The sequence below is a fragment of the Aspergillus puulaauensis genome, chromosome 7, assembly GCF_016861865.1.
Source record: "Aspergillus puulaauensis MK2 DNA, chromosome 7, nearly complete sequence".
Classification (NCBI taxonomy): Eukaryota; Fungi; Ascomycota; class Eurotiomycetes; order Eurotiales; family Aspergillaceae; genus Aspergillus; species Aspergillus puulaauensis.
In genome coordinates, this window is record NC_054863.1 from 528,209 (window position 1) to 543,700 (window position 15,492).

The 15,492-nt window shown below is 50.3% G+C and overlaps 6 protein-coding genes across 6 annotated transcripts; 4 read left to right on the forward strand and 2 right to left on the reverse strand.

Moving 5' to 3' along the window:
- Nucleotides 1–361: 361 nt before the first annotated feature.
- On the forward strand, nt 362–3,047 carry APUU_70224S (uncharacterized protein; the record flags this gene model as incomplete). Its single annotated transcript, XM_041695073.1, has 3 exons — nt 362–488; nt 547–1,336; nt 1,400–3,047. The coding sequence occupies 3 exons, from the start codon at nt 362–364 to the stop codon at nt 3,045–3,047; spliced, it is 2,565 nt and encodes an 854-aa protein (XP_041560840.1).
- A 702-nt stretch (nt 3,048–3,749) lies between these two features.
- On the reverse strand, nt 3,750–4,841 carry APUU_70225A (amidohydrolase family protein; the record flags this gene model as incomplete). The annotated part of the gene is made up of 2 exons (XM_041695074.1): nt 3,750–4,464; nt 4,540–4,841. 2 exons carry the CDS (start codon nt 4,839–4,841, stop codon nt 3,750–3,752), a joined length of 1,017 nt encoding a protein of 338 aa, XP_041560841.1.
- A 1,466-nt stretch (nt 4,842–6,307) lies between these two features.
- On the forward strand, nt 6,308–8,393 carry APUU_70226S (uncharacterized protein; the record flags this gene model as incomplete). Its single annotated transcript, XM_041695075.1, has 4 exons — nt 6,308–6,740; nt 6,791–7,189; nt 7,238–7,599; nt 7,647–8,393. 4 exons carry the CDS (start codon nt 6,308–6,310, stop codon nt 8,391–8,393), a joined length of 1,941 nt encoding a protein of 646 aa, XP_041560842.1.
- Nucleotides 8,394–9,387: 994 nt separating this feature from the next.
- On the forward strand, nt 9,388–10,803 carry APUU_70227S (uncharacterized protein; the record flags this gene model as incomplete). Its single annotated transcript, XM_041695076.1, has 4 exons — nt 9,388–9,433; nt 9,609–9,903; nt 9,984–10,436; nt 10,509–10,803. The coding sequence occupies 4 exons, from the start codon at nt 9,388–9,390 to the stop codon at nt 10,801–10,803; spliced, it is 1,089 nt and encodes a 362-aa protein (XP_041560843.1).
- A 366-nt stretch (nt 10,804–11,169) lies between these two features.
- APUU_70228A (amidohydrolase) lies at nt 11,170–12,780 on the reverse strand (the record flags this gene model as incomplete). The annotated part of the gene is made up of 1 exon (XM_041695077.1): nt 11,170–12,780. The coding sequence occupies one exon, from the start codon at nt 12,778–12,780 to the stop codon at nt 11,170–11,172; it is 1,611 nt and encodes a 536-aa protein (XP_041560844.1).
- A 1,074-nt stretch (nt 12,781–13,854) lies between these two features.
- On the forward strand, nt 13,855–15,481 carry FBP26 (bifunctional nucleoside/nucleotide kinase/histidine phosphatase family protein; the record flags this gene model as incomplete). Its single annotated transcript, XM_041695078.1, has 4 exons — nt 13,855–13,902; nt 14,073–14,145; nt 14,199–14,785; nt 14,837–15,481. The coding sequence occupies 4 exons, from the start codon at nt 13,855–13,857 to the stop codon at nt 15,479–15,481; spliced, it is 1,353 nt and encodes a 450-aa protein (XP_041560845.1).
- Between the last annotated feature and the right edge of the window lie 11 nt (nt 15,482–15,492).

Sequence of the window (15,492 nt, forward strand, 5' to 3'; positions counted from 1 at the left end):
ACTGAACGCTCATTGGCGGATATAGACCTTTGGTGTCCTTATATCCGGTATCTGCCTGGGTGCTGCATGTGTGTTTTGCAGGCAGTTTGGCGCTAGCAGTTCAGGATGCGTGAATTATACCCGGCCACAGAAGAGGATGAGTGGGCTTGTGGTTGAGCAACACTTGAGGAAGTTTCTTCTTCCCCCTATAATGATGCTTTTTCTGTCTTGCTGAGGATTCTCTTCACACACCTCTTCCCTTAATTGTCTTTGTGATTCCAACCATAGCTCTTGACTTGCCGTATCCAAGCCCAGATAGCCTAAGCATAACAGGCTTCTCTTGTTTATGGTGGATCCCAGCTCTTAAATTTCCGTGAACGCCATGTCGTTCGACGGCTCTGGCTCCAGCTCCCGCGGTGGCTCGAGGCGTGTTGTTTCGTCCGCTGCACGCCCCGACTCGCCTACTTTACCTCCCTTTAGCATTCCTGAGGGCGAAGGTCGTCTTTTTGGTTTGTTAATCCATCTGTCCAGAATATACCCACCAAAATACTCATGGAAAAGATATAGATGAAGTGGCTGGAGAGTACGATCACCACACAACTATCGATGGTAGCCAGGAGCCGCAGGTTGAAGAAAGCCTGCAAGAGGCCATCGACACTACCATTCAAAGCCCTACCCTCAGCGAGCCTGAGACGGTTCTCTTAGTTCGTTCTCGGTCTGGTTCACCCATTGTCTCCACCGAGCCTTTCCCCGAGCTCAATAATTCCGAGACCCAACCTCCTCCGGATGGGTATTGGGCACAAGAGCGGGCTTACGATTACGCTCTGGGCAAGGTAGCAGAGGAAGACCGACGATACAGAGAGATTAACGATTGTATCGCTGCCCTCCGTGGCCCTCTGGTTTCCGTTGAAGAAGACAGTACTCATATGACGGTGTTGGAAGGTGTTCATCCATGCCCCGAAGTTACTCACTACGATCATTTCTGCATCCATCACGAGACTCATAAGCAAACGCTCTTTACCAAGGTCACTGATTTCCTCAACTTGAACGAGGAGATTCCAGACACTTTTCGACGACGCTTCCTCTTAATTTGCGCCATGATCGCTGATATGGAGGTCATTTTCTTTCGTGGAAAGGAGTTTCCTAGTGACCCTATACGGCTCGTCACTATCGACGAACTTCGCAAAACTCTGCAGCACGCAGTTGAAATCCGTCAAGTGCTTGTTGATGTGAACTTCCTCATCTCTCAGGAGAAAGACATTGCAGAATATACTCGTTACCATGTGGCTCAGGTGGCGGCTGAGCGTGGACTCACCCTGGTCGACCAATTCCAGCGCATGTCCCGGCTCATTACACAGTAAGTCCTTCTCATTAGCCCTAAGAAGAACACAGAAAGCTGACTTTGTTGCTGGCCACAAAGATACCTAAAACGCGTCCGCCACGCCGAGCAGACCTTTTTCGAGCTGTTCCTTCAGTTTTACGATGTTTATTTCTATGAGGATTTTCACGTCATGTACAACAACCTCCGTGTCGAGCATAGCATGGCCCACATCCCTCGCCGACTACAGGAAACATCACACATTCTGACCGCCGTCTATCAGTTGCTTTCTCTCCTGGCCCAGGAGTACAAGGAGCTCGGCCAGATCAATGCCGATATCGGAAAAACCTACTTAACTCCTGTCCTGAAAGAACTTGCTTGTGGACCCTGCATCTGTACCGATATTTTTGACCGCACTCCCTCCGCAGTAGAAGACCAGGATCAGGAAGAGCCTCCTCATCATCATCATTGCCCCCGTAACGATACCGGGGAAGCTCAATCTCAAAAAGGCCTGGCCTCTAGTGGCGATGGCTCCTCCGCCGACCCTCAGACTTATCTTACACGGCACATTTTTGCGCAGTGGCTTTCTTGTGAGGTTCCTTCCGAGCCTCGTTCCGAGCTTCGTCGGGTTGAAAGCACTCAACTTTCCACTTCGCCTTCCGATGACAATCACACCCAGCCCGATCACGTTGGTCTTGCGGGTCAGCCTGCAATAATCCAGTCTATTGAGGACCATGATCACCATGGCCATGGCGCAGGAGATGATCAGGAGATACCCTCGCAGGCCTCTGAGAGCATCACAGCCCAGGCTTCCAGCTTCGAAGATGAATCTGCCGAGAACTATCAGAGTGGTTCTATTCAAGAGTCTGCGAACCACTATGCACGCGTCAATCACGCCAACCAGAACGGCCAGAGTGACCTTTCACAAACTTCTATTGAGTCTCAGACAGTTGGCTACTCTCCCTATGATGTTCCGCTGCCCAATGGCCTCCCCACTATAGAACAAATGCAACAGCTCGAAGGCGACATATTTCGCAGGCTACGCGTTCCAAACGCCCCGGGTGACGGCAGCCGTACTTTAGCCAGATTCCAGGAAGAATACTTGCCTGAGCAGGCTTCTGCACCCGAGCAAAGTCTCAAAAGCGAGTTTGACTTCCTTGGTTTGAACTCTTCGAATGAGGATTGGCTTCCCTACGACCACGATGCTGACAGGCAGGTCATGGACGAGGAGTCCTGTGGCTACGATGCTCAAAGCAGAAACGCCGGTATGGCACTCTTCGACATGGACCCCACCACCTTGGGAAACCAGCTCGAGCAAATGGCTTCAGCCTACACCTACGAAAATAACAACTACAGCCATCCCAGGCTCCCTACAGACTTCCTTTTTCGCGACGAGACCCCCACTCCTTCAGCTCCTGTTCGCTACAATGCCGAGATTCGCAGAGACTTCACTGCTCCTAATACTTTCCACAATCACGCCCATTACCGCCACAACCTCGAGAGTGGGCCCGTCTTTGGTTACACTGAAGCCCACGGCTCCTCGTTCTCCTCAGACAACGCACGCCCCGAGCTCCCACAGGACGAGTCAGGCCTTCGTAATGGCGGCATTCTTCGTGAAGACGGCACTTACTCTCCTCTTCTCCCCCCATACACCGAGACTGCCCCGGAGCCGCGCTACATTTCGCGCAATGCTCACTTCCACGCTCCCAGACTGGGCCGTCGTAGTGCGCGTCATTTTCAGCGTAGGTAAACCTTTTATCTCCTCTAGTGGAGCACTGACTATCATCATCCGACTTTTAACGCACACTCTTACTTATCCTGTTCGTCGTTGAGGGGAGTGACTTCCAGTTATTGGGGTTTTTCATTGGTTGGTTGGTTGGTTGGTTGGTTGGTTGGTGGTTGGTGGTTGGTGGTCGAAGACCAAGTTTCGTTGGCGCTGAATCATGGACGAAATGAATGGACATTTCAATTTCAATTCCAATTGTTTGTTGTCGACATGTTGCGGTGGTTTTGGTTCCGATAAGCATACTGCAGCACTGACATGACACAAACATAACACCGACTTCAGGTCGGATCTATCTGTATTAAGTCAAACACATACGTGAGACGAGAGAGGCACAAGCCAGAAACACGAAACCGAAGGAAAAAAAGAGGCAAAACAACAAAACTCACGAAAAAAAAATTATTTGGGATTTTCAATCGATCAATGCGAATTGCAATATGAATTAACGGGAGGATAGGTTTTATGGCTGTCATTTTGTGTACTACCTACTACGGTAACATTCAGCATCAGCAGGACTTCAAATCCGATATCATCGGTACCTTAGTTAGTATTTCCAATTGATAGGATACTGGAACTATGGCGCAGACAGGCCAAGCAAAGACATATTCCCATCTTAAGTACATCCGTTCTCTCCGTCGTTTCTAACTGCCCGATCGCTGAAAGAACAAACTAAGCCTCAGAATCCTTATACGCGCCCAGCTTAAACAACTTCTTCGCATTATCCTTCCCAATCTTCTTCTTGTCGACCAGATTCAACTCCGCAGCATCAAACCACTCACAAGCATCCGGGAATGTCTCAAACGGATAATCAATCGAGAACAAGATCCGATCGGACCCAACCTCACTCATACAGAAGTTCAACGTGGTGGTTGAAAAGTGGCCTGACGTTGTGATCCAGAGGTTATCTGCAAAATACTCCCGTATGGTCCGCTTACACGTCTCCGCAAGCCCCAGAATCTTCTTCCGGTCCTCAAACCAGTGGTTTATCCGCCACATGTCGAACGGGATGTGCTCGCCCAGATGACCCAGAATGATCTGCAGCTTCGGGTGTCTGTCAAAAACACCGTTGGTTACCATTCCCAAGGCGTGTAGGGAGACACCTTGTGCGAAGCTGAGTGGCGGTCCGACGAGCCATTTCCTGTCAGCCCAGAGCTTATTGTAGATTGTGCCTGTGGGGTTCCGTGGGTGTAAATAGAGGGGGACGTCGAGGTCTGTAGCTGTTTTCCAGAAGACGTCCCATGAGGCATTGTCGTAGAAGATCATGTCGTCACCGTCTGGGCCAGCTCGTTGCGTGTCGTTTACGAGGGCGCCGAGAAAGCCGTATTTCTCGACGCAGCGGCGGAGCTCGGCGGCCGCTTCTTCGGGGTTATGCATGGATAGTGTTCTATATATACATAATCTAGTTAGCTGGGTTGTTGATGCGAGGAAGACAACAGTAACTATTGTGGTTGCAACTCACGCAAAAGCCCCAAACCGATCCGGCCTGCCCTTAATCTGCTCTGCGATATAATCATTGATCTCAACCGCTAGTGCTTGAGCCTCGGCTGGATCCCAGATATCCTGGACACCAGGTGCGGTATAAGAAAGGATTTGGTAGCCGACACCGTACTTGTCTGCATGGTCAATGCGGATCTTGTTGATGTCCGTGATTTCCTTGACGTGGGTTTCTGGGTCTGTGGAAAAGAGAGAAGCCCACCAGCGGGTCTTCTCTTCGAAGCGGGGGAGGGCAAAGGCCTCTTCAAGGGCGATCTTGCCGAGCATTGTGACGGTTGTACCTTAGTCTTGAGGATGAAAGTAAAGAGATGTTGTATTACGTTGGTAGTGAAAGAAAAACAATGGTGTTATGGCGGTTTATATATCAAGATGCAGGTGCCGCATATCCGATCGGAATTGTTCCACGAGAGGCTAGGAAAATGAGCTCCCCAACTAGCTTCATATCGGAAGCATCCATGCCCGTACTCATCGCTCATAGGAAGCTCCAGCTTGCGCATGGTTGGGGAAGTGCGCGTTCCGCCGGTCGAGGTGCGCGGACCGCCCGACATGAGAGCCATTCCCCGCACGATAACGGCATTGATAAGGGACTGATAAGAGTCGATAAGAATCTGGCACGCAGCGGAGATCTGGGGTTGTTAGCGCCTGGCAGAGAACCGGAGAAGAGTTTCGGGCAGTCATCGATCACTGGCTTCAAACTAGTTCTCCATAGTATAAGGAAGATCGACAGGAATGCGAAATGAGGCCAAGTACGCTCCGATCCTGCAGCCGTACTCTGGTCTTCTGCCGTATGCCGCTTCCTCCATTTCTCTCTGTTGCACATATTGTTGACAAATGGCTATTCTTAGCGACCGCGACCTCTTCACTCCGCAACCGTTCCCTACCCCAGGGGCCCGGACTCGACGTCGAGGCGATGCTGTTTTCGTGTCGAGTCCGAGTCCACAGCCACGGGCCTGAGCCTCTTGGCCCCCAAGACAGCCTTCTCTTGCAACCCCCGAGAAGGAAGGCTCCCAAGGCTCGCCCGTCGCTTCATTGGGCAGATCACAAATCTCACTGCCACTTCCCATGCGCACCCCCTCCGGTCTTCCAATCATAGCTGCTTGACGATCACTGACCGCAGCGCTGCTCCCAAGAAATTGGTTGCCGGCGAATGATTCCCTTGTCTTTGTTGAGCCTGTTAATTTCCGCCGCGCCCATCACCCTAGCTCGGGGCGCTTTTGGCAGCTAGCCTACACATAATCCTGCGTGTTCCAACGTCTTCTCAGTTCTTACAATGTCTCCTCTCCGCATCAACTGTCAGCCTTTCCTGTCGATTTTCACTTCCTTTGTCCTTCACCCCGTGGTCGTCTCCTGAGTTAGTTACACGCGGTTGTCGAGTCTCTTTGTCTCGCAACAACTTACGAGATCAACTCAAAGAACTTCTCTTTTACCCATCCGTAACCACTGGGTAGGACACTGCCAGGGCATTCTCGCGTGGCTGACATTCTTTGTCCTGTGGTCCGTGAAACTGTCAGTTCCCAGTTTATAGTGGAGCTTGGATTCATTTATCGTCGCCTTCGATGAGCTCGGCCTTCGCGTCTTTCGACTTCCGAGACTGGTAACGATCTGGGCTTTGAGTTGCCAATGTCACTGAGAGCTGCTACTGGGGCTGTTGTTTGTCTGATATAGGTCTCTTAGCCTTGCGATTCTTTTCGTATCACGTCCTCAAACACCACCACCAATTTACCTCTCGTACAATGCAAGCCAAAGACATCGCCAGCCCTTTGGGCGACATCGCCCTCGAACCCCGGACAGAAAATCTCGAGTATGCGGTAGATAGGAAAGACAGTTTCGTGCCCATACGCACTTTTGGGACGGCAGCGGAACGTGCTCGACGGAATATGAACGCGAAGCTGGCAAACCCACTTGCAGGATATTCTCTTGAAGAGCTGCGCAAGCAGGGTATCAACTTTGCTGTCACAAATCAAATAGGCGATCAGGAAGATATTCGCGCCTTTGGACTGGGCGCGATGTTGGCCCAGGCGCCGGAGAAGTTCGCAAGCGTACCTGGCTTGACAAGGGAAGAACTCGACGTTTTGCGACATGAGTTTGAGAACCGTTGGTCACAGCCTTGGACCATGTACCTGGTCATCGTTTTGTGTTCTTTGTCAGCCGCTGTGCAGGGAATGGGTAAGCTCACTGCCTCGGTCCGGGCGATATCCAAATACTAATTGTTTCAGATGAAACCGTGGTGAACGGCGCGCAGATATTCTACAAGCATCAGTTCGGCATCGCGGAAGTAGACAACTCTAGACACAATTGGATTTCGGGGCTTGTGAATTCTGCACCATATCTATGCTGTGCTGTCGTCGGTTGTTGGCTGACGGTTCCATTCAACTCTTGGTTTGGCAGACGGGGAACAATCTTCATCACTTGCATTTTCTCGGCTACAACATGTCTTTGGCAGGGCTTTGTCAATACCTGGTGGCACCTTTTTATCGCTCGGTTTGCTCTTGGCTTCGGAATTGGTCCAAAGTCCGCAACTGTACCTATCTACGCGGCGGAAACAGCCCCTCCAGCTATTCGTGGTGCCCTTGTAATGCAATGGCAAATGTGGACGGCCTTTGGCATTATGTTTGGTAAGTCCTTTGGCGATATTGTATAGAGTTTAGTGCTAAGACGAGTAGGGTATGCCGCCGACCTAGCTTTCTATCAGGTGCCTGATTCATCTGGCATCGTCGGCCTTAACTGGCGTCTGATGCTGGCCTCCGCTCTGCTCCCCGCGGTGATCGTCTGCTGCTTCGTCTTTACGGTCCCAGAATCGCCCCGTTGGTATATGTCCCGGAATCTTTACGACCGGGCGTATCAGTCGATGTGTAGCTTGCGCTTCAATAAGGTGCAGGCTGCCCGTGATATGTACTACATGTACACCTTGCTTGAGGCCGAGAACTCGATGAAACTAGGGCAAAACAAGCTGTTAGAGCTGATCAACGTACCTCGGAATCGCCGCGCTATGATCGCCTCTGAGCTCGTTATGTTCATGCAGCAGGTATGATACCACTATACAAATTATGAGATGACTGCTAAATCTTCTAGTTTTGCGGCGTCAACGTGCTTGCCTATTACTCGTCCGAAATCTTCCTGTCAACCAACCGCGCTGACAATAAATTGACCTCCTCTAACCAACGCAAAGCCCTCACCGCATCACTCGGATGGGGCCTTATCAACTGGTTATTCGCTATTCCTGCTGTGTATTCAATCGATACCTTCGGACGACGAAATCTGTTATTGAGTACATTTCCTCTGATGGCTCTCGCAATGTTCTTCACAGGCTTTAGCTTCTGGATCCCAGAAGATACAGCAAACAACGCCCGCCTCGGGTGTACCGCATTAGGAACATACCTATTTGGTATATTCTACTCCGTCGGCGAGGGACCCGTCCCGTTCACCTACTCCGCGGAAGCCTACCCGCTATACGTCCGTTCATACGGTATGGCCCTGGCGACGGCTACAACCTGGTTCTTCAATTTCGTGCTAGCCATCACCTGGCCAGCGCTCCTTGGTGCCTTCAAACATCAGGGAGCATTCAGCTGGTATGCCGCTTGGTGTATAGTTGGCTGGTGGCTGATTCTCATGTTTATGCCTGAGACCAAGGGCAAAACACTCGAGGAACTGGATCAGGTGTTTTCGGTATCTACGCAGTTCCACGCCAAATACGGCTTACGGCAGATTCCGTATTTCTTCAGGCGATATATCCTGCGGCAATCAGTGCAGCCGGAAATCTTGTACGAGCAAGACAATTCTTCCACTAATTTGGCGGATGTGGGATTTAACACGGTGTAAGTCGGTTTGAGTTTTTTGACAACGAGTCTACGTACGTATACGAGTAACGTTATATACCCGTCATGTATCTGTATCCATATGTTTATGTTCATGCTCATGTCCATTTTATAGCTAGCTAGTCTATGGAGTATATATTCCCATGTTCTAGAGAAACGTTGAACCTGGAAAACTTCAGTCAGCATGAATACGTATAAAGATAAAAGCGTATAAGTGAGACAGAATAGCCATTTCAGACAGCAGTTGGAACGATTGTTGATCCGCATGGAAAGACTCGGAACAGGTCTGTGTGAAATCTTGCTTCATCCTTTGGCTGGGGGATACGATGAATTAAGAAAAAATGGGTATCATACCTATTAAAAATTTCATCAAAAAATAGTTGGCGTATTGAATTAACATCAGAATTGCCCATTGAGGGGAAGCCCAAGGTTGACAAACGATGAAGTGTTTGAAGGAAAGGAAATTGAAAATATCAACAGAAGTCAGGACGATATTAATCTCCATAATACGCTAAGCTATATCAGGAATGGGATTCGCTTACTTTACCAATTAAAGGAGCATATCAATCAAGGAGGCTCCACATGTTTGTACCTTTTGTACTGTTTGCGCGCTTTGCTCGAAGTTATTCTAGATTTCTAAAATTTCTGGCTCAGGGTTTGAAGGTGGTGTCTGGTGTAAGCCTTTCGACCTTGCAAGTTCGGGATCCTGAAATCGCTCAGACGGAATTCTGTTTCGTTGGTACCACATCAGACTGTATTTGTCGGAATTAGTGCCATTGCACGTCTTGCCAGGTATGGAACGATCAGCATATTCTACGCCTTTTTCATCAATCTACATCCCCGCGTCGGACTGGAGAAGGAGGAGGGGGGAAAGATATTCGGTCAATTGGTTATGTGTTAATTGGTGCTGATAAGAAACACTTCTCTCTAGTGATCCCTCCATCCATACACGACCAACCTACCCCGTTTCCAACATATCAAATCCTTATACCGCCAAAATGGTCGACGCTCCCGAGAGTCCCAGACCGCAATCGCAGCAACAAAGTGTGTAGGAAAACAAACACCCTTTGGGCTGCTCCTCGGGGCTTCCAATCCAGTCCAGTGCATTTCACTTTGTTCCAACCTTCTCTCTGCTTTAAACGAGGCACACACCATTCAACTATGCAACTGCATTAAACTTCTCTTCTATCTCCCGGTACTAATACACATTCCCTTATAGCACCCCAAAAGCCGCAGTACCAAAATGGAGTCAGAACGAACGGCCGCGCATTCAACTCACTGAACTGGCGCGTGAAGCGCGAGGAGAGTCCCTCTCAATCTGAGAGCCAGAGCCAGGGTCAGGACCAGAGCTCGCCGGGCCCGAGAACGTCGAGGGTAGGAGGATTTAGCCGCCCCAAGGAGAATGTTGTGCCCCAGGCTATCTCTGAGGGACGGAGACTCTATGTCGGGAACATGCCCTATACGGCGAAGATGGAAGATGTAAAGGAGTTGTTTAGAAAGGGAGGGTTTGAGGCGTACGTTTATCCCGCTTTGTTCTATATCATTGAACTGAGTTGCGGGAAGCTAACGGATGGTTTTTTGTCGTCTGGTATAGTTCACGCGTCGACATCTCAATCGACCCCTTCTCCGGCCGCAACCCCTCATACTGCTTCGTGGACCTCGAGACAAAGGAGCTTGCCGAACGCGCGATGACCGAACTGGACGGAAGCGACTTGCTCGGAAGACCCGTGAAGATTAAACCAGGTGTCGTTAAGAGCGCCTCTGAGCGCCAACAGCAGCAGCAGCGCACAGGACTAGGATCGGGTAACGGCGATGGGCCGAGCTCGGGCTCACCACGTGGAAACAAGACATCGCCGTTTAATGCGGACCGATGGCGCCGGGATGAGAATTCGGGCCCGGCCACACCTACGAAGCTGAGTACTGGTCAGGGCATGAGCACAGGCAGCGCGGACCCAAACAAGCGGTTATACGTCGGTGGGCTGCCGCGCTTGACGGAGCAGGATGATATCACCACGAGCATCACGGATTTCTTTAAGGACTATAATGTGTATGTCTATCTATCGTCCCCCCCACCTGCCTCTTACTCAACTCCTAAGAGTACAATCGCTAACCTAAGCAGCGCAAATGTTTCCAAACTCTTCACCCCCCACCCAGCGAAGCGCTTCGAACCAGGTAACCACTACTACCTTTTCGTCGACTTCGCCACCGTCGAAGAAACGCAAAACGCCATGGCCGCGATGAACGGCGCCGAGGGTCCTTGGGGCTCTGGAATCCGTGTGCAGCGGGCGCGTGGGGAGACGTGGAAGGAGACTGGCTCTAGCTCGGAAGAGAGAAAACCTGCGAGCCACTGGGGCTCATCTACTCGGGCCCAAGCACCCGAGGCTGTGGGTACTGAGGGTGTGGTTGAGGCGTGATTCGACTGATCTCACTTTTAACTGCTGAGGTGAAATTGTCGGAGCAGTAGCTTCATTGCATTTAATGAGCTGAAGTTGGATTATCGGGTTGGGTTGCATAAATTAAACTAAACGAAAACGATGAAGCGTGGCATGGTATTGGGCATGGCATGGCATGGCATAGCATGAGCTATAGGTAGCATTGTCAGGGATCAATTTCAATAAAATAATCGGGTTTTATAATGATCTATATATTTACAATGTTTGTTCCTAGATACGAAACGATCGTTGTGGTCCTAATTTGTTAATACAAATGTACAAAATCCATGCGAACTAATGTCGGAAGGGGAAAATATGGGATATGAATGGCTTATTCCTTGCCACGCCCTATGCATCCTCAACATCATATACCTTCTCCCCTCTATACCAAGTCTGACAAACCTTCGCCTCGAGCAATCTCTCGGGCGTCCAAGCCATATCGACGACAATGAAATCCGAACCGAGGCCTTCTTTCAGCGCCCCAGTCCAAGATTCAGCAAACCTCGAGTACGCTGCGCCTTCGGTCATCCCCGCGACGGTCTCAAGCAACTCCAGCCCGAACTCCGGATTAAGCGTCTCGGGATTATCCCGCTCGACAACAGACCGCCTCGTCGTAGCATAATACATATTTTGGAATGGATGGTGCGGTGCCGTCGGCGCATCCGTCCCAAGGGCGATTTTCGCACCGCCGTTTAGAAAGTCCTTGTATGCGAATGCGCGCTTACAGCGGTGTGTACCGATGAGGCCCGGCCAGGCTTTGAAGTGTGCTGGGTCGGAGTGCACAGGTTGGATAGAGGCGATTATACCTTCTTCACCGAGGCGTTTGGCGTCCTCGGGGGATGTGAGTTCGAGATGTTCGATTCTGTGTCTGCGTTTTCGATTTGGATCCCGTTTCTTCAGGGTTGAGAGGACCTCTATGGATTGGTGAACGGCTTGGTCGCCAATGGCGTGTATCGCAACTTGGAGACCTGCGCCATCTGCACGCTTAATGACCTCCGTCATTAAGTCTGTAGGCCAGATGGGCTCTATTGGATCTCGTTTGCCTCCGTACGGTTGGCGAAGTGCTGCGGTGCATCCTTCGACCACACCATCACACATGAGCTTTATCCCTGCAATGCAAAAATCGGGATCTTTGAATTCGTGGCTCAGTTCGATTGCCCGGTCCACATATTTAAAGTTGACTTTCTGGTCGGTTGAAAATGGGACGAGCCAGTGGACAGCTATGTGAAACGGGAGTTTATGTTGTCGACGGTAGAGATTTAGGGTTTGCCATGCATCTTCGGACATGGCCATGTCAACTGCACCTGTATACCCCGCAGCAGAATATGATTCGATAGCTGTTCGTAAAGCACTGAGCTTTTCATTTCTCGGCGTAACGCCATCTATGAAAGGCCAGGCAAAATTCATGACGGCTCCTTCGCTCAGTAGGCCTGTGGCGCGGCCATCTTCTGCTCGGTGTATAGTACCACCAGGAGGGTCCGGGGTGGTATGAGCCTGGATATCGTCAAGAGCAGCAGAATTGCACCAAATCGAGTGAAGGTCCGCCGCCTCGATATATATTGGTCGTGGATCAATGTCATCTAGCAAACCAGCTAATGGTTCTCCATCAATCGTTGACTGGATCCAGCCACGGCATAGGATGCGAGGAACGGTGGGATGAGTTTCAGCATAGGACATGATGGCCTTTCTGATCTGTTCCAAGGAGCTACAGCTGATTAAGTCGACCTTTCGCAGTGATAGCCCGTACTGAAGGATATGGACGTGACTGTCAATGAAGCCGGGCATCATGATCCGGCCCTGGAGATCGATAACGCTGGCATCTGTGGGTATATTGGCCTCGAGAGGACCAACATGGATGATTTGGTCCTTTTCGATCACAATGCAAGAGACGAAACCATTCTCGCCCGGCTTCGAATGTGCAGGCGAGAATATACGGCCGTTCATGAAAATGGTCGTCATTTTAAGAACCTGGAGATGCCCCACTAGACTTGGAGGTATGGATGTATTCAGTTGTATCGTGAGGGGTTTCTGACTTTAATAAGCACGGTGGTCACTCCATGATGGGCGCTTTATTTTGCCAACTGATATCAACTACGGCGCAGCGATCACTCTCCTCTGCCCTTTACAGACGTTATCCAAACTTGACTTGATGCGTTGATGGCTGACTTAGAAATGTCGCAAGTCCCTTGCAGCTACGGTGCAATAATAATTCAATAAACCGCCCCCCGGAAATTGTTCAGCATGCTATATAAGCTGCAATTCTGTTGCTCATAGGAAACCCTGTGAGTGGGCTGCGAGTCAGGGATCCCCATGTAAACCACGATATTTACGACCAGACTTGACGTTTCTGGTCGCTGCGATATAGGCTACCAATGCTGGTCGCATAAATTCGATGAGGGTTTGAATTTCCAATAATCGACAAGGTATCCATACAATTTGCTGGATCAAGCGGGAGTAATTGGCAGATGATGGAAATTGGAACGAGGAAGGAGAAGAAAGAGCCGAGCCCAGACCCGAAGACCCCCGATCCCAAAAATAGATCACGTGGCAACCACGCTTTCCAGGAAGGTTGAACCTACAATCCGATTCATCTCCTGGACTGTTGAAGAACGAGAGATTGACGGCCGAGCTCTTGGACTCTGACTCTGGTTTTTGTATAGCACAGCACTTCGTGGATCCCCCCCTCGTCGTCTCCCTCAGAGAGTTGGTGCCTGCCCCGCGGTACGGTAATGACGTCTGCGCTCACCGCTAGGTTAAACATACCTTAGTCCGGACATCAAGCCAAATTTGCTGTTATTATTGATCGTGTGATATTCTTCCTAAGCTTTCGTTGGTGAACTTGAAAAATCGTCGAAATCCGTCTCGGAGAAATTCAACAAAGGAGAGTCAAACCAAGCCCTGAACACGCCCGCGCTGTTCCTTCGTCTCCAACATCTGTCTTTCCGATCGGGAAATCTGGCCGAGACCTGAACGAATTAACGAATTAACGAGTTACCGGGTCTAAGAGGCTGAAAACCAACTTGCTTGCCCAGCATGTCACCCACTGGTCGCGGGAGCGGCCATAAGACCTTCTTTGCCAGCGTAAGTCTGCTGTCCCTGTCGTCAATGCACTTGTGTCTTGCTTGGCCATTGTTGCCTGCATGTTCGGTCTACACTGAGCATTTGAGTTATTGTGTCACTTGTACTACAATTCTGTCACTGCATGGCGAGCGCTGCCCTTGACTTTCCAGTGCTTACCAGCTGCTTCGTAGTCAGATGATTCGAAGATATGTGTTGTCATGGTTGGTCTACCGGCCAGAGGCAAGAGTCTCATCGCCGGAAAAGGTATGTACCTGCTCCCCCATGCAGTTTGCGTGTACATTCCTGACGGCATTTAGCGATGCGATATCTTGGCTGGGTTGGCATCCCAGCTCGCGTATTCAACGTGGGGTCGTATCGCAGAAACTCTACGCCCCAGCCAACCGCTACCTTCTTTGATCCTCACAACTCAGAAGGAGAGAAGATGAGGCGCGCTGCTGCTGAAGCGGCCATGTCTGATATGGTCAATTGGTTCAATGCTGGCAAAGGGGTGGTCGCCATTCTAGATGCTACCAACTCAACGAAACAGCGCCGTCGCTGGATTTACGAATCATGTAGCGCCGCTAATATCGAAACGCTATTCGTTGAGTCAATATGTGATGATGAATCTCTCATCATGAACAACATCTTGGAAGTCAAAACCACATCACCGGACTATAAGGGGCAGGACCCCGAAGTCGCCGCCGTGGATTTCCGCAACCGAATCCGCAATTATGAGAAGGTCTACGAGGGTATTGGTGATGATGAAAACAACTATACCTACGTAAAACTTATCAATGTCGGTTCCACCGTGATAATAAACCAGATCAAAGACTATCTATCAAGTCGCTTGGTCTACTACATCCAGAACCTTCATATCAAGCCACGATCAATCTGGCTTTCTCGGGTGCGTCTTTCTAGTTACCCTACGATGTTCACATGGTCTGACCTGATTTAGCATGGAGAGTCAGAATATAACCTCACAGGAAAAATCGGAGGAGATTCTAACATCTCTGAGCGTGGAGAAGCTTATGCGCGTGCATTGCCTGGCCTGCTCAAGAAGTCCGGTGTCCCGGATAACACGAAAATTGTTATATGGACCTCAACCCTCAAACGTACGATCCAAACGGCACGTCCTCTCGCCAAGGAGACGGGATTCGAAAAGCTGGAGTGGAAGGCCCTGGATGAACTTGACTCTGGACTCTGTGATGGCCTCACGTATGAGGACATTGCACAACAATACCCCGAAGACTTTGCAGCTCGGGATGAGGACAAATACAATTACCGTTATCGTGGGGGAGAGTCGTATCGCGATGTCGTGATTCGCCTCGAGCCCATCATCATGGAACTAGAACGCAGTGAAAACGTCATCATCGTCACCCACCAGGCTGTGCTGCGTTGCATCTACTCGTACTTCCTCAATGTTCCCCAGGAACAGAGTCCGTGGATGGAGGTTCCCCTGCATACGTTGATCAAGCTCACTCCACGCGCGTATGGAACGGAAGAACAGCGTTTTAAGGCCGATATACCTGCTGTGTCCACGTGGCGTGCCAAGGGAACATCTGCAAAGCACCAAGATTATCCCACTGAGGTGAAATCTTAAAACGCCCGGCG